This window comes from Schistocerca gregaria, chromosome 6 (genome assembly GCF_023897955.1).
Source record: "Schistocerca gregaria isolate iqSchGreg1 chromosome 6, iqSchGreg1.2, whole genome shotgun sequence".
Classification (NCBI taxonomy): domain Eukaryota; kingdom Metazoa; phylum Arthropoda; class Insecta; order Orthoptera; family Acrididae; genus Schistocerca; species Schistocerca gregaria.
The window spans coordinates 284634836-284653321 of record NC_064925.1 but is presented as its reverse complement, the minus strand read 5'-3'; the positions used below and the strand labels follow the sequence as shown (position 1 = coordinate 284653321).

At 40.9% G+C, this 18486-nt stretch overlaps 1 protein-coding gene across 7 annotated transcripts in view; it reads right to left on the bottom strand.

Annotated features, from left to right (window-relative positions):
- LOC126277952 (tetratricopeptide repeat protein 12-like) overlaps window positions 1-18486 on the bottom strand; it is a 101721-nt gene that overhangs the window by 66694 nt on the left and 16541 nt on the right. For all 7 annotated transcript variants that reach the window (XM_049977556.1, XM_049977555.1, XM_049977562.1 and 4 more), the window contains one exon: window positions 11365-11550. In XM_049977556.1, coding sequence (XP_049833513.1) covers window positions 11365-11550 — 186 coding nt within the window. The remainder of the gene's footprint in view (window positions 1-11364; window positions 11551-18486) is intronic.

Genomic DNA, 18486 nt, shown 5'->3' with positions numbered 1-18486 from the left:
TCCCTGTCGCACTTCTGATTGCTGCTCATATTGGGCTGCAGACAGGCATAATGGTATTAGCAAGATAGCAGTCCTGAGAATTCCAAAACTTTTGAGAATGTTTATATTTTAAGCATTATGTCTAAATATTTTTCTAATTTCACATTTGCTATTGTAATTTTTCATTTTATTTTATGTATCTGGAATTATATCAATATGCTATGCTAATTAGCAACACCAATTATTTAAACTTTTTAAAATCATTATCGAATAATGTTTGAGTTAGTTGAGTCAAAGTTTAAAAATAATGTGCATAATTTTTTGCGACCCTATGCACTCAGGCATCATTTAAGTTTTTGAATTATGATAATCAGAGTAATGTAACTTTGATGGAAACTGATTCATAGATTCTAAAACTGCTACTTCCCATCAAACCACAGGGAATTTTGAAATTTAATGCAGGGGGCTTAAATTTCCCATCAAAACTAGAAGTAGATATTTCACTAATAAATATCCTCCCCCCACACACACACAAAGAAAAAATCCCTGTAACATTAACTACAGCATTGCTATCTATAAGGCACCGGTGATTAGATATTTAAAAGACTGGAGTGTCTTTAATTTATCTTCACTCGTAATCAGCAGAGAGTATTTCTACTCTATGGACCAACTGCACCAAAATCGGTTACAAAGTAAGATAACCAAGAGTACCGTGGTCAAGCTTAAAGCTTAACTGTGATTAAGTTGTCTCTACACTGCAGCAACATTAAATGCCTTTTCAGACTGTTTTCGTAATATGGAGACTGCACTATGGAGAGCAAGAAAAGGACACACAATTTCTCTAAATTTGAACCTGAAATCCTTTAAGAACTGGTTGGCAGTAATGCAACTATATGAGAGTGCAAAAAAATATGGTAGTACTGTTGTTTTTTGTGGATTACACCTTATTCCCACAGATAAAATGGGGAATCTCCTTCCCCAAAAACCACACTCTCTCTCTACAGTGTTCATTGTTTGAATGTGAGACATGTTGTATCAGTGTTATGCTTCCCTCTGTGGATTTGAAAGTGGTGTCAATATATATAGTCCACATGCGAAGCCATTATTCCCTTGTAAGTGGCTTACTGGTATTTTCCCATTTTCAAACTGGGCTCTGCAAGTGTAGTTATGAAATACTGTACTGTCGTGCACAGAGCTAAGCCACTGAGCCACATTATTAAATAGTGATCACTGACAGTTTGGCAGTAAATATTATTTTCTAGTGTGGAAAAGTTCAGTATTATGTTTGCCAGGAGGCTTAATCTTCATGTGAGAGCAACCTAGTGTAGCACTGACTCCAAGAAATCCAGCCAGTATGCTGAAATCATCCATTGTGGGGTGCAATACTGCTTATTTAATGCACCAGTTGCATATTCCCTTAATGTCAATACTGCTCATGGGTGAGACACCTTTATTTTGATAAATAAAAAAGTCGAACCTATCATAGATTTGACCTGATACCCACCACACTATTTCTTTTGAAAAATGGAATCTCCACAATCTTTGAAAGGATTTCTGCTTTCCACAAGTGCACCAACACAATTGTGATGATTATCTACATGGTCGACATGTAACATTTCTTCATCCTCTATGCCATCTAAAACATCAAAATGCACCCCCCATGTTATGTGTTTACTTTATTTTAATTGCAATCAATTCAAGATAGTTGACCTCACTAAACTTTGACCATGACAACTCCCTCAATTAACTTTAATTAAGGTTGTTGCCACTGAATTTAGTGTTGACCAGGGTTTAATTCCAACTTGACTGCAGTTAATTTTTAATCAATGTTGGTGCAGTTGGCCCTATGAGAATAAGGTGAGATTGAGGTAAAATGAGAGTTTACTAGTTGTAGGGTCTGAGGGTTATCTGACGCAACAGGTTTTTAATTGTGATGAGATGGGTCTATTCTGGAAAAAGATGTCGAAGCGTACCTCTTATAACAGCAGTGGAGAATGAATTGCCTGGTCACAAGCCAATGAAAGACCATCTCAAACAGCTATTCTGTGCCAATGCAAGTGGTGATTTGAAAACTAAACAGCTGTTCATTTATCATTCAGGCACTCCATGAGCCTTAAAGAAGTGTAAAGTCCAGATGAGCAGTTAAATGTGATGTGGAGGTCCAACAACAAGGCTTGGGTGACACATGATCATTTTTGTGATAGGATCAATGAAAAGTTTGGTCCTTCAGTGAAAAAATATTTGCTGAGATGAATCTGCCACTCCATGTCTTGCACGTTATGGACAACATTCGTTCCGATTCTCCAGGCCTACAAGACCACCTCCTCGAAGAATTTCAGTTCATCAAAATCCAATTTCTGCCTCCCAACACCACTCTGTTATTCCAGTCTATGGACCAGAAGATTATTTCTAACGTTAAGAAGCTGTACACTAAGGTGATCTTTGACCATTGCTTTGAGTTGACATGAACTACCAATCTCACTCTCAGAGAGTTTTGGAAATATCACTTCTACATTGTTGCCTCCGTCAAGATGACCAGAAAGGCATTACCAAGAGAACTCTCACTTCTGCCTGGAAGAAGCTTTGGCCTGAGTGTGTTGAGGAATGTGACTCTGAAGCATTTGAGTCAGTGCCAGTGGAGCCTATAGTCAACGAGATTGTACCTTTGAACAAGAGCATGGGACCAGAAGTGGACAACAATGATATCAATGAGCCTGTAAAAAATCACAGCCAAGAAATGACCACTGAAGAGCTTATGGAGTAGCAGTTTGCTTCACAGCAGGAAGTTGTGGAGAGGAGTTCTCCAGAGGTGGAGGAGGTGGAGGAGGTAACCGCAAAGTAGCAACCTTCTGGCACAATAAGAGAAATGCTGAAAGTATGGGAGTCAGTTGCACCATGCACTGAAAATCATCACCCTAATACAGCAGTGGCTATGCACCCTTCCCTACAGCCTAGGCCTTCGTGGCAAACGAATCTGCTCCAGTCCTGAATCCCTCGACCATTACACCAACAACCTGAAAACAGCTTTCGCATCCCGCAACTACCCTCCTAACCTGGTACAGAAGCAGATAACCAGAGCCACTTCCTCATCCCCTCAAACCCAGAACCTCTCACAGAAGAACCCCAAAAGTGCCCCACTTGTGACAGAATACTTCCAGGGACTGGATCAGACCTTGAATGTGGCTCTCCAGCAGGGATACGACTTCCTAAAATCCTGCCCCGAAATGAGATCCATCCTTCATGAAATCCTCCCCACTCCACCAAGAGTGTCTTTCCGCCGTCCACCTAACCTTCGTAACCTCTTGGTTCATCCCTATGAAATCCCCAAACCACCTTCCCTACCCTCTGGCTCCTACCCTTGCAACCGCCCCCGGTGTAAAACCTGTCCCATGCACCCTCCCACCACCACCTACTCCAGTCCTGTAACCCGGAAGGTGTACACGATCAAAGGGAGAGCTACGTGTGAAAGCACCCACGTGATTTACCAACTGACCTGCCTGCACTGTGACGCTTTCTATGTGGGAATGACCAGCAACAAACTGTCCATTCGCATGAATGGACACAGGCAGACAGTGTTTGTTGGTAATAAGGATCACCCTGTGGCTAAACATGCCTTGATGCACGGCCAGCACATCTTGGCACAGTGTTACACCGTCCGAGTTATCTGGATACTTCCCACCAACACCAACCCATCCGAACTCCGGAGATGGGAACTCGCCCTTCAGTATATCCTCTCTTCTCGATATCCGCCAGGCCTCAACCTCCGCTAATTTCAAGTTGCCGCCGCTCATACCTCACCTGTCTTTCAACAACTTCTTTGCCTCTGTACTTCCGCCTCGACTGACATCTCTGCCCTTACTCTTTGCCTTTAAATATGTCTGCTTGTGTCTGTGTATGTGCGGATGGACATGTGTGTGTATGTGTGTGCGAGTGTACACCTGTCCTTTTTTTCCCCTAAGGGAAGTCTTTCCGCTCCCGGGATTGGAATGACTCCTTACCCTCTCCCTTAAAACCCACATCCTTTCGTCTTTCCCTCTCCTTCCTGAAGAAGCAACCATCGGTTGCGAAAGCTAGTAATTCTGTGTGTGTGTTTGTGTGTTTTGTCAATGTGCCTGTCTGCCGGCGCTTTCCCGCTTGGTAAGTCTTGGAATCTTTGTTTTTAATATATTTTTCCCATGTGGAAGTTTCTTTCTATTTTATTTAAATAATACAGTACATAATATTGTATTTATACCTTTCTTTGAGTAAATGGCATGAATAAGATAAAACTTTTAATACTTTTTTCTGCATCGATTGCATTATCCTATTTTACATACACTCCTGGAAATTGAAATAAGAACACCGTGAATTAATTGTCCCAGGAAGGGGAAACTTTATTTACACATTCCTGGGGTCAGATACATCACATGATCACACTGACAGGACCACAGGCACATAGACACAGGCAACAGAGCATGCACAATGTCGGCACTAGTACAGTGTATATCCACCTTTTGCAGCAATGCAGGCTGCTATTCTCCCATGGAGACGATTGTAGACTTGCTGGATGTAGTCCTGTGGAACGGCTTGCCATGCCATTTCCACCTGGCGCCTCAGTTGGACCAGCGTTCGTGCTGGACGTGCAGACCGCGTGAGACGACGCTTCATCCAGTCCCAAACATGCTCAATGGGGGACAGATCCGGAGATCTTGCTGGCCAGGGTAGTTGACTTACACCTTCTAGAGCACGTTGGGTGGCACGGGATACATGCAATCGTGCATTGTCCTGTTGGAACAGCAAGTTCCCTTGCTGGTCTAGGAATGGTAGAACGATGGGTTCGATGACGGTTTGGATGTACCGTGCACTATTCAGTGTCCCCTCGACGATCACCAGAGGTGTACGGCCAGTGTAGGAGATCGCTCCCCACACCATGATGCCGGGTGTTGGCCCTGTGTGCCTCGGTTGTATGCAGTCCTGATTGTGGCGCTCACCTGCACGGCGCCAAACACGCATACGACCATCATTGGCACCAAGGCAGAAGCGACTCTCATCGCTGAAGACGACACGTCTCCATTCGTCCCTCCATTCACGCCTGTCGCGACACCACTGGAGGCGGGTTGCACGATGTTGGGGCATGAGCGGAAGACGGCCTAACGGTGTGCGGGACAGTAGCCCAGCTTCATGGAGACGGTTGCGAATGGTCCTCGCCGATACCCCAGGAGCAACAGTGTCCCTAATTTGCTGGGAAGTGGCGGTGCGGTCCCCTACGGCACTGCGTAGGATCCTACGGTCTTGGCGTGCATCCGTGCGTCGCTGCGGTCCAGTTCCAGGTCGACGGGCACATGCACCTTCCGCCGACCACTGGCGACAACATCGATGTACTGTGGAGACCTCACGCCCCACGTGTTGAGCAATTCGGTGGTACGACCCACCCGGCCTCCCGCATGCCCACTATACGCCCTCGCTCAAAGTCCGTCAACTGCACATACGGTTCATGTCCACGCTGTCGCGGCATGCTACCAGTGTTAAAGACTGTGATGGAGCTCCGTATGCCACGGCAAACTGGCTGACACTGACGGCGGCGGTGCACAAATGCTGCGCAGCTAGCGCCATTCGACAGCCAACACCGCGGTTCCTGGTGTGTCCGCTGTGCCGTGCGTGTGATCATTGCTTGTACAGCCCTCTTGCAGTGTCCGGAGCAAGTATGGTGGGTCTGACACACCGGTGTCAATGTGTTCTTTTTTCCATTTCCAGGAGTGTATTTTATATGGGATAAATTGTTGCGCTTAACAAGAGTTTCGCATTATGAGTAAGATTCTGGAACAAATTATGCTCATTACGCGAGGTTCCGCTATATATAGATAGACCATCTCTAGGTTTTAATGAGTGAGTTTGTGAGCATCAAAATATGTAAGATAAATGACCATTACTTTTCACTGGATTGACTTAGAAGCTTAATTTTTTGCCCCATCAAGGGACTGAAGACTGTAGTATTTGATAAAATTTAATCTTTATGCCTCAAGCTGTTCCTGAGAACAAGTAGTCTTAACAGACAGACAGGCACAGAGATGGACAGCAACAGAAACTATATGGATTCTGTTTTTACTGATTCAGGTATGGAACCCTAAAAACAGCTTTTTTTACACAACTGATTCCTATAAAATTAATTAAATAATGAAATACGAGGAAATATTGTTGGTTCTGCTGCTTATATATCAATTGCAAGTTTTTTTATGTGTTGTTGTGGCCTTCAGTCCTGAGACTGGTTTGATGCAGCTTTCCATGCTACTCTATCCTGTGCAAGCTTCTTCATTTCCCAGTACCTACTGCAACCTACATCCTTCTGAATCTGCTTAGTGTATTCATCTCTTGGTCTCCCTCTACAATTTTTACCCTCCACGCTGCCTTCCAATACTAAATTGGTGATCCCTCGATGCCTCAGAACATGTCCAACCAACCGATCTCTTCTTCTGGTCAAGTTGTGCCACAAACTTCTCTTCTCCCCAATCCTATTTAACACTTCCTCATTAGTTATGTGATCTACCCATCTAATCTTCAGCATTCTTCTGTGGCACCACATTTTGAAAGCTTCTATTCTCTTCTTGTCCAAACTATTTACCGTCCATGTTTCACTTCCACACATCGCTACACTCCATACAAATACTTTCAGAAATGACTTCCTGACACTTAAATCTATACTCGATGTTAACAAATTTCTCTTCTTCAGAAACGCTTTCCTTGCCATTGCCAGTCTACATTTTATATCCTCTACTTCGACCATCATCAGTTATTTTCCTCCCCAAATAGCAAAACTCCTTTACTACTTTAAGTGTCTCATTTCCTAATTCCATCAGCATCACCCGACTTAATTCGACTACATTCCATTATCCTCGTTTTGCTTTTGTTGATGTTCATCTTATATCCTCCTTTCAAGACACTGTCCATTCCGTTCAACTGCTCTTCCATGTCCTTTGCTGTCTCTGACAGAATTACAATGTCATCGGCGAACCTCAAAGTTTTTATTTCTTCTCCCTGGATTTTAATACCTACTCCGAACTTTTCTTTTGCTTCCTTTACTGCTTGCTCAATATACAGATTGGATAGCATCGGGGAGAGGCTACAACACTGTCTCACTCCCTTCCCAACAACTGTTTTCCTTTCATGCCCCTCGACTCTTATAACTGCCATCTGGTTTCTGTACAAATTGTAAATAGCCTTTTGCTCCCTGTATTTTACCCCTGCCACCTTCAGAATTTGAAAGAGAGTATTCCAGTCAACATTGTCAAAAGCTTTATCTAAGTCTACAAATGCTAGAAATGTAGGTTTGCCTTTCCTTAATCTTTCTTCTAAGATAAGTCGTAGGGTCAGTATTGCCTCACGTGTTCCAACATTTCTACAGTATCCAAACTGATCTTCCTCGAGGTCAGCTTCTACCAGTTTTTCCATTCGTCTGTAAAGAATTAGCGTTAGTATTTTACAGCTGTGACTTATTAAACTGAGAGTTCGGTAATTTTCACATGTGTCAGCACCTGCTTTCTTTGGGATTGGAATTACTATACTCTTCTTCAAGTCTGAGGGAATTTCGCCTGTCTCATACATATTACTCACCAGATGGTAGAGTTTTGTCAGGACTGGCTCTCCCAAGGCTGTCAGTAGTTCTAACGGAATGTTGTCTACTCCTGGGGCCTTGTTTCGACTTAGGTCTTTCAGTGCTCTGTCAAACTCTTCACGCATTATCATATCTCCCATTTCCTCTTCATCTACCTCCTCTTCGATTTCCATAATAATGTTCTCAAGAACATCGTCCCTGTACAGACCCTCTATATACTCCTTCCACCTTTCTGCTTTCCCTTCTTTGCTTAGAACTGGGTTTCCATCTGAGCTCTTGATATTCATGCAAGTGGTTCTCTTCTCGCCAAAGGTCTCTCCTGTAGGCAGTATCTATCTTACCCCTCGTGAGATAAGCCTCTACATCCTTACATTTGTCCTTTAACCATCCCTGCTTAGCCATTTTGCACTTCCTGTCGAGATATAATTTACAAAATAAATTATTAATTATTTTCATATATTTAAGTAAAAATTTGTAAGTTGCATCATCTGTAAGTTAAGCACGCAAAAGGGGAGGAGAAAATGAAATGGGTTGAGAGGGTATATGATGTTATTTCAGTGATTACAAAATTAAGTCAGGTTTACAGAGAACTCATCAGTATGATCCCATTTACCAGTATGACACTGCAACCCCTCTGGCCCAGGTGAATGCACTGTTTCAGTTGGGAAGGGTGTCTTACAGCAGTTGTATCCCATCCTATTCCTATCCCAAGGTAAGCTGTCCCACCACTGTTAACAGGTCCTTGATGTTCTGGACACTGTCAATTGGATAGAAGTGAAATCCGGTATGGTCCCCCACATCTTTTATTAGGGACAAATATGGGAATCTTGCCAGTCACAGGAATACCTCAACATCATGCAGACAGTTCGTAGAAGCATGATGGATGCCATGTATCAACAAGCATTGTCCTGTTGAAAAATGGCACCACACTGCTGACATGGGAGAGGTAACGCATGATGACGCAGCTCCGAACATCATGATGCAATTAGTAACACTGCTGTGCATTTCCAAAACATATCACACTAGCCAACAATGATCATCTGTGATACTGCAGAATCACAATTCAATGCTGAACACAATGTCATTCATTAGCAGTCCATGCTTCGTAATCACACCACTCCAAAGACAGTTGTTTGTGTTGTGATGTTAATAGAGGCCTATGCATGGGACAGTAATTCCCTGGTCCTGCTGCTGCTAATCTATGACCAATGGTACAGGATTACACAAAGAGATTCAGGTAGTCACTTTTTATGCCATGTAATGTATTTGTAAACATTCATCCATATGCAACATACATTCAATGTCAAAACTGTAACAGAATGAAAAATCATTCATTGTCATATAAATGTAATATTACGTAAAATTTCAAAAAATACTAGTAATTATTTATAAATATCTCAGTTGGTACTGTCAGTACAAAAAATTACGAAGTCAGTAACTTTGTCAAGGTACATATGAGTATGAGTCATTAAGTAGCATAACCAGTCAGTAAAATGTGTGTATGCACAGTCATCAATACTATTCATTAAAATCAATAAATAAAGATTTTTTTTCTCGGAACATACAACCCAGCTAATTGAAAGTACTTGCAGCACAGCGGAACCCTGAAGAGAGAGAAACACCACAGTACAAACTTTTACAATAAAAAAGGTTTGCCACATCTCAACAAAGAGATAAGTAAAAGCTAATGTCTGCTTTTCATTCTCAAATAAATTCACGTTAAGTGTATAAATATTTCTTTTTAACAGAACACAGTTCACTAATTTAATTTATGTTTTTGAATCAAAGGTGAAGTTGGAAGTCACACCCCATCAGATGTCTTAGCAGTAACACAGATCAATGATTTATTTTCAGTTTCAGTGTTCCCAGAGCTATTATGTCTTCCAAGTGAAATATGGAGCTCACTTGCAATGGCAATCTGAGAGCAACTTTTATCCTGTAGTGTGCCACCCAAAAAACTGAGTTTTATGGAGACATGTTTGTCATCCTCAACAAGAAAAGTATTAGCTGTGGCAACAGTACTTGGCAGGAAAAGGGTCAGAAAATCTTGTCTGCAAACCTATTAACAGTCAAAGAACCATTTCATACAACATGGAGGTATGTATGTCTGCTGTGCTGATTTCTGACCATACCATAAGATTATCATCATGATTTTGGAATGTTTTGCACAAACATTTGGGGTCTTTTCTGTTCAATACTATGTCAAATATCAACATGGAAGTTATTATTATTATTTCAGTCATGAACAGCCTAAGACTTAATGTCCTATTACTAACATAATCAAGATTTTCCTCAGAAGAAAACAGTCTGTAAACAAAATTTGGTTGACCAATATAGTATTTGCCTTCCTTACCATATTCACATAAATCACAGATGATAATACCTACAGCAATCTCTAAAACTAGCTTCCCTAGAAACATAATGAAATGTCACTTCTATAAAATACATGCCACTGAATAATTCCATTACAATATAGTTTGTAATTACAGTTTATGGAGCAGCCAGATTATATTCTGAACACATTTACTCCCTCTATAACAAATAAAACCTGTGAGAGCCATTATATTATGCCACTAGAAAATAAGTTTCTGTGGAAACTAGTTCTTGAGAATAAGATGTAAAGACAGAGTATTCCACCTGAAATGTCACAAATGCCTTGGATATTGACATGTCATCTTCATCTCCCCATACTGAAAATTCTTGTACCCAATCCATATTATTTTCCATACTGTTGTTGGAGGCTAAAATGTACAGTAAATATCAATTTATATTATCCTCCAAAGCTGCTTATTATATAAATATTATCTGTATGTCTTGTGGAATCATGAAAAATATACTGTGCCTGACAGGTTGACATTTCAGTATTGAGTGGTGATTTCTCTGAACAGTAACTGTTTATTCTGAAGGTAATGGCAATGCTTCAAAAGTTCAAACCAACTAACCTATATATTTCTTTACATTTATACTCCTTTTCAACTGTAGCTACTGTATTGTTATCACTATTATCCCTTCTATTCCCTAGCAGATAGAGTGGCAGAAAAACAATTGTGTGGCCACTTCTGTATGATCCTAAATTACACTTATTTTACCCCCACAGTCACAAGTAAAGCATCAGAGTACCAATACTTCAGGATTTCATACGGCATTACAACATGCCTTTTCTTCATATGTACTGGTGCTAACAGTTTCCCAAAACCTTATCATTTGGCTAAAGAGATGGCTCTTTCATCTCAATGAAGTATTGGTCCTGTCTGAAAACCTCAACTACCACTGTCAATAATGCTCACTAAATCTGAACCATGCTACTATTTTGAAAACCTTATTGTGGGCATAACTCTAACATATGAAATGCAGCTAATTAAGCAAAAAGTGAGTGTAAGGATGTAGGTTCCTGTCAGATTAAAACTGAGTACTGGACTGGAACTTGAACTCAGAACTTAGCTGCTAGCCGGCCGGTGTAGACGTGCAGCTATAGGCCCTTCAGTCTGGAATCGCGTGACCGCTATGGTCACAGGTTCAAATCCTGCCTTGGGCATGGATGTGTGTGATGTCCTTATGTTAGTTAGGTTTCAGTAGTTTAAGTTCTAGGAGACTGATGACCACAGATGTTAAGTCTCATAGTGCTCAGTGCCATTTTGAACCTTTGCTGCTAAGATGTTTTCAGTCTGCTCCAGAGTAAAAGATGCATCCTGGAAGCTTAACAATGTTTTCTTCTGTTGTGTAAACAATTCACACATAAAAATTTTCACAGTTAGTAATGACCTATATATTGGTTATGTAGTCATGAGTTTTCTTACCTGCGCTCATGGTTTCACCATCACTGCCATTTATATGACTCTTGTTCACAACTGTCTTATCCAGTTTTGTGAAAATGCCATCTTCGTCAAATTCTTTTTCATCAGACCGGAGATAAAGATCTGCTTTCCGTATAGCTCTCTCATGATGTTGAGAATTTTTTGAGGCTAATCCTTTCACAATGTCCCCTAAAACAATAAAGAATGGTGACAGGTACATTGGAACACTAGTAATCTGGATGATAAACCACAAATATCTTAGGGACACACTAATAATCCAAAGCCATAGCAGAAAATAACCATGAAAAACCAGTACACAACTTATAGCAGAATGAGACCTAGGTTTTACCCTGGAACATATAAAATAGAATGGTACCTAAAAAACTTTATGATAACACAACTGCTTAGAAGTAGAAAGAAAAACAGAATGAGAGCATAGCCATAAGAAAGAAATGAAGGGATGCTGCTGGCAGAATTTTGTAAAGAGTGCAATTTAATCACTGCAACCACTTCATTCAAGAATCATGAAGGAAGACAGTATAAAAATCTTCTGGGGATTCAAGCTTCTTCAACTCATTGTAGGTCAACAAGCTTTCAACTGAGTGCACCTAGGCCATTGTCAAGTGGTAACTGACTGCTGCATGGTTGCTGACCTTGTTGTATAGTTGTGACACTGGCTGTGACTCTACTAAGAGTTCAGTCCACTGCCATATCTACATCTACATCCATACTCTGTAAACCACTGTGAAGAGATAGCTGAGGATACCTTCCATTGTAGCAGTTATTAGGGTTTCTTCCTATTCCAGTTACATTTTCAACACAGGAGGAATAACTACTTAAGTGCCTCTGTATATGCTGATTTGGTCTTTGCAATCCCTGAAGGAGCAATACATAGGGGTTGTAGATTCATCATTTAAAGCTGTTTCTTGGAATTTGAAATGGCTGCCAGTACAGTTTATCAGCATCTTTGTGACAGTCTCCCATGGGTCAACACACCTGTGACCATTCACACTATTTTTTTCTGTTTATGCTCATTATCCCCTTCTAGTGCTATTTGGTATTGGTTCCACACATTTGAGCAATATGAAAGACGGGACACTTAGTGATTTGTAAACTGTCACCTTTGTAGACTAACTGCATTTTCCCAGTATTCTGCCAATGAAGTGCAGTCTGCCACTTGCCTCTCCTATGACTGAGCCTATGTGAACAGTCCATTTCATATCCCTACAAAGTGTTAAACCCAGTATTTGTATGAATTAACTATTTCCAACTGTGATTCGCTGATATTATAATCATAGGGTACTACATTTTTTTGTTTCATGAAGTGCACAATTTTACATGCCTGAACATTTAAAGCAAGTTGCACATCTTCATACCACTTTGAAATCTTAAAAAGGTCTGACTGAATACTTATGCACATTCTTGAAACAGTGCTTCATTCCAGATAACAGCTTCATCTGTAAAGTCTGAGGATTCTACTAATATAGTCTATGAGGTCATTAATGAACAGCGAAGGTCCCAACACTTTCCGTAGGACACACCTGAAGTTAATTCTACAGCTGTCATGACACTCCATTAAAGATAACATGTTGCACCCCTTTAGCACGAAATCTTCAATTCAGCCACAGATTTCACGTGATACCCTACATGGTTGTACTTTAGATAATAAGCATACATGAGGTGTTGAGTCAAATGCGTGTCAGAAATCAAGAAATCCTGCATCCACCTGACTGCCTTGCTCTTTAGTTTCCAGGATGTCATATGAGAAAAACACAAGTTGGATATCACAACTAATGTTTTCGGAATCAGTGCTAGTTAGCATGGAGGATGTCATTCTGTTTGAGATGCTTAATTATGTTTGAGCTTAGAATGTTCTAAGATTCTACAGCACATGGATGTCAAGTATATTACATGATGGTTTTGTGGATCATTCTTTTTACCCTTATGACAGACGAGCGTGGTCTGTATTTTCTTCCAAATACTTGGCACTATTGTAATGTTTCACAAACACAACATCAGAATTCCCACCAACCAACTTTATTCAGCTTCCATATGAAGGAAAGACTAAGACACTGAATGACATAGTAATCAGTACAAACACATGCAACCAAGAGTACATTAAAGCAGTCTAGCTGTAGCGGTGACAGCTGCTGCAGAGACGGAGGCGGCCCGGTGCTAACCACTCTGCCCAGTGGTGCCAGCAACCAGAACAAAGCAATTGCAGGAGCCATAAGGTGTGTGAACTGTGCCATGGGGGGGGGGGGGGGCAGCATAGACGGTGTAGGCAGGCATTGGGGTGGCGGAGTTTCCGGCTTACAGTAGGTCATGTGTGGACAGAAGTGATCGTACTGTTGTGACACTAAGCCATCAAAGGTGTGCACAACGCATAGGTGGTGGTCCCAGCAGTGATGTATAACTGCTGGTATCCACTTATGGCACTTGCCAAATCAACAGTACCAGATGGCGAAGTCTGGAGAGAACTGCTGCTAGCCAGACACCAGCAGGTGGCTGGGTGTCGGCCAGAGTAGATGAAGCAGTGCATGGGGACAGCTGCCTTGAAGCACCTCTGCCTGGCTATTGTCGCCAGCTGGAGTGAATTTATATGAGCTCAAGAACCTATTGACAGCTTTCTTGGGAGAAAATTGAGACATATTTTTTCATCTAAATTTTGAACGGACAGACCAGCCACACCGCCTTACCGATGGACTGAGGATGAAATGGAGGGGCCGTAACATTCTGGATGCCACACTTTGTATAAAAATTTTCAAAATCCTGAGACAAAATTGTGAGCCATTGTCTGTCACAAATGTATGCAAAAGTCCTTTAATTGAAAAAGTCTTTGCAGGGGCTGTGACTATAGCTGTCATGGATGTGGACAGACAGTGAAACACATAAGGAAATTTTGAGAAAGTGTCAACTATTATAGGCCAAAAGGAGTTAAAAAAGGGACCCATAAAATCAGCTTGAATATACCCTCAGTGGCATTGGGAGGGGTGGGGGTGGGGGGTGGGGGGGAGGAGACAGACCAGTAGTGCCGCTCAATGGGAGGCACACTGTGGGCAGGCTGGCACAATACACATGGTCATTGTCAATACCCAGCTAAAATATGTGGTGGCAGGCCAGCAATTTTATACAAGAAACACCCCAATGGTCCTGGAGGAGATAGCACATGACATCCCGTCACAGTGCGGATGGACTCACAACCCTGGTCACCGACTCTTCGGTAGCCAACAGTAACTCACTATCAAGAACAGGTAAGCAGAGGTGGAGAGCACAATAATTAGAATAATTATAGGAGGGAACTGACACTCGGCCTGGTGGTTTATTCATCTAGCCACAGTGGACATCATGAATAATTTGATGTAAGACAGGATCGGCTGTGACAGCCGTCAAATCCAAAACTGGTAATGGGAAAATGATCCAAGGTTCAACATCTAAATGGAAACACGACATTTTATCGTGATCGGATGCTGGATCAGGGCTAATCAGCAACCAAAAAAAGAGCTCCACACTAGCTTGTTGTCCTGTGGAGCGGAAATGAATCTCATAGCACAACAAAACAGAGCCCAGCCTTGCAGGCAATGGGCCACTTTGTCTGGCAAAGATGCCAAAGGATGGAAAACAGAAACCGGAGGTTTATGATCAGTAATCAAATGAAATATAGAACTGTATAGGTAAACATGAAATTGCTTTATACACTATGAGAGCACAAAACTGTCTCAATAATAAAATAATTTTTCTGACTGTATGGCCTTCTGCACATACGTAAAATTCCATACTAGATCACCTAGGTTGTATGTTACAGGTTAGTGATGTTATGTTCACAGTCCTTGTCCTGGGAGTTTGAGATGCCCATAGATGGTTGATTCTGACATCTGAGCGAGCAGCTACAACCACTGTACAGTAGTGGAGAATGAGTGCAGCGCATTGGAGAGTGACCACGACCAGGATACAGCAATGCGCTTTGTCTTGCAGGTTAGATGTCATTTGCAGTTGACTGGTGCACACAGAACTGCCCTCTTGCTTCACATCTTGCCGTATGTAGTTGTTGAACATTTCTCTTCTTTCTTTGCATTATCACACAATATATGCAGTGTGTCCACAGTGTAAACATGCCTATTGCCTTGTTCTACATTCTCCAAATGTTTTTCTGTGTGGCAATCAAATAAGTGAGGGATCTGGTTGAGTCAGTGTTGTTGAAAATCTAGGATGCCATCTGACAGTTTGGAAGTGCTGAGGTCTTCCTTCCCTCTGGGATAATCTCTTCTCATTCATTTTTCATCATGTTTATCCCACCAAGAAAGAAACTTACATGGACATTGAGTAAGTCAAGGTACACATTAACAAACTACAAGCAACTCAACTCACTGGAATGTAATGTGTACACTGTCTTAATAATAAACTATCACTATAACAATAGTGGAAATTCCTGGATGGAACAATTCATAAAATACAGGAAAGGCAACCACTCAACCATAGCAAATCCGTGTGCGAAGCACAGACACACATAACACAAAACAATGTTCACACTAGTTTTCGAGCACTAACTCATTTTCCAGCAACAAAACACACGGCCACACACACAACCACACAAATGTTCACTCATGTGGCCATTGCAAGACTCTAATGCTAATTTTAATGGTAAGCCCATTAGATGGGATACCATGAGCCACACGCGATTTTAGAAAGGGGGAGTTTTGCAAGGGCAAAGGAGAATTTTCAGAATTGGTGAAGGTAGAATGAGCAGGGATTCATGGTCTGATGGTTCCGGAACAAGACAAGTTATTGAAAATTTGTTTAAAAAAAGGTGGAATGTACAAACGTGAAATTTTATGTTTGAAGTGTTATAACAGAAATGAATGTTATGTCCTATTGGGATAGTTCAGTAGGAAGTTCAGGAAATGGTTTAAACAAGCAGGAAGTAGTGAGGGCACATAAATAAATAAGTCTGATTGCAAATTGATACACACCACAGTAATAAACTTGTACAGTGAGAGCATAAATAAAGTAAACATGAGCACTCTGCTAAGAGTCAAGTTGGGCGGCATCAGTCAATAGAGAAGAATATGTTAAAAACTGTTAAAAAAAAAAGGGGTATTGTCATGAGAGCAGGTAGTTGTAGCAAGGTACTATTTAATGTGGTGGGTCGTTGCAACATGGATTATTGAGATTTTGCAACAGAGGGTGGCCAGTATGTTTTTTTGTAGGCATTTACTGTAGAGAAGATTGAAGTATAGAAATATTAAGGAATAAAGAATGAGCAATGAGTTGTACATAAGTAAAGAGAGACAGTAACAAAGGTAAAAGGGTGTGGAAAGGAAGTGAGTCCAATCAGCAGTTTAACAATAATGAAAATTCCTGGATGAAGCAATACATAAAACACAGGAAAGGCAACCACTAGCCTATAGCCGATCAGTACCTGGAGCACAGAAAAACATAATATGAAACAGTACTCAAAATAGCTTTTGAGCACTACTCCTTTTCCAGCAATAGTGCATGCATTCATGTACACACAAGTATACAGATATCCAAATGCACATTCCTTTGGCCATGGAAAGACTCTTGTTTATGTGTTATTGGGCTCCATGCATTGATCAATTACAGGTAAATGATCACTATAATGCTTAATGATATGCGTGTCCAAGTTACATTTCATGTAGTAAACTGGAAGGAAGTAACCACCTTGAAAAAGGAAAAAAAGAAGCTGCTACTTTGAAAAAAGTCAGCCCTCTCAGTTATGTCCAAGAGCTGAGTTTATCTCTTATTGATGTCCGCCCCCGGTAGCTGAATGGTCAGCATGACAGACTGTCAATCCTAAGGGCCTGGGTTCAATTCCTGGCTGGATCAGAGATTTTCTCCACTCAGGGACTGGGTGTTGTGTTGTCTTAATCATCATCATTTCATCCCCATTGATGCGCAAGTCGCCGAAGTGGCGTCAAATCGAAAGACTTGCACCAGGCGAGCGGTCTACCCAACGGGAGGCCCTCGTCACACGCCATCATCATCATCTCTTACTGGTAACTTAATATTTACTTGATTACATCAATTTTTTTAAAATAAAATCTTGTCCTCACAATCTCTATGTGAGGGATACATAGGGGGTTGTAGTATATTTGTAGAATCATCATTTAAAGCCAGTTCTTGAAACACTGTTAGTAGACTTTCTCTGGATGGTTTACATTTATCTTCAAGAGTCCGCCAATTCAGTTTCTTCAGCATCTCTATAACACTTTTCCAAGGGTTAAACAAACCCGCGACCATTTGTGCTGCCCTTCTCTGTATACAGTCAATATTCCCCATCAGTCCTATTTGTTACAGGTCCCACACAATTGAACAATATTCTAGAATGGCTCAGGCTCACACAGGTGATTTGTAAGCAATCTCCTTTGTAAACTGACTGCACTTTCCCAGTATTCTACCAATAAACGAAAGTCTACCACCTACTTTATACACAGCTGAGCCTATGTGATCATGCCATTTCATATTCCTAAAAAGTGTTACACTGGCATTTGTACAAGTTGGTCGATTTCAAATGTGACTCATGGACATGATAGTCATAGGATAATACATTTTTTTTTTCATTTTGTGAAATGCACAGTTTTATATTTCTGAACGTTTAAAGTAAGTTGCCAATCTTTGAATCTTTGCACTATTTTGAAATCTTATTAGGAAGCTATGCAGTAAACAATGCTGCTTATCATGTAGCTACAATAAGTTTTCAATACTTGAGTCTAGATATTCAGGAAATGTGTAAAAAAAAAAAAGTTACTAACAAGGTATATAAATAACAAAGCTGTTTCTTTTGTAACTGGTTGGGTTTTCCAATCTCTTGGTTCATATTAGATGGGAGCTTCATGAATACCTTTGCACCAGATAGAGCTATTGTTAAGTTGGATATTTTTATTTAAAACACCTACAAATATTTTGCTAATTGCTGTAGCTCAGCAGGAAAAGTATTCTTACAAAACAACTGTCTGTCTTTTGAATTTACTTTCTATGCACAAATTCCAAAGATAAAGGTAATACTGGAGGCTACTATGACACATACTTTTTTTAAATCAGCATAAAATATTCCTTTCAATTTTCCCCCAACACCAATTTTCTTTTATTCCCCACCCTCCTGTT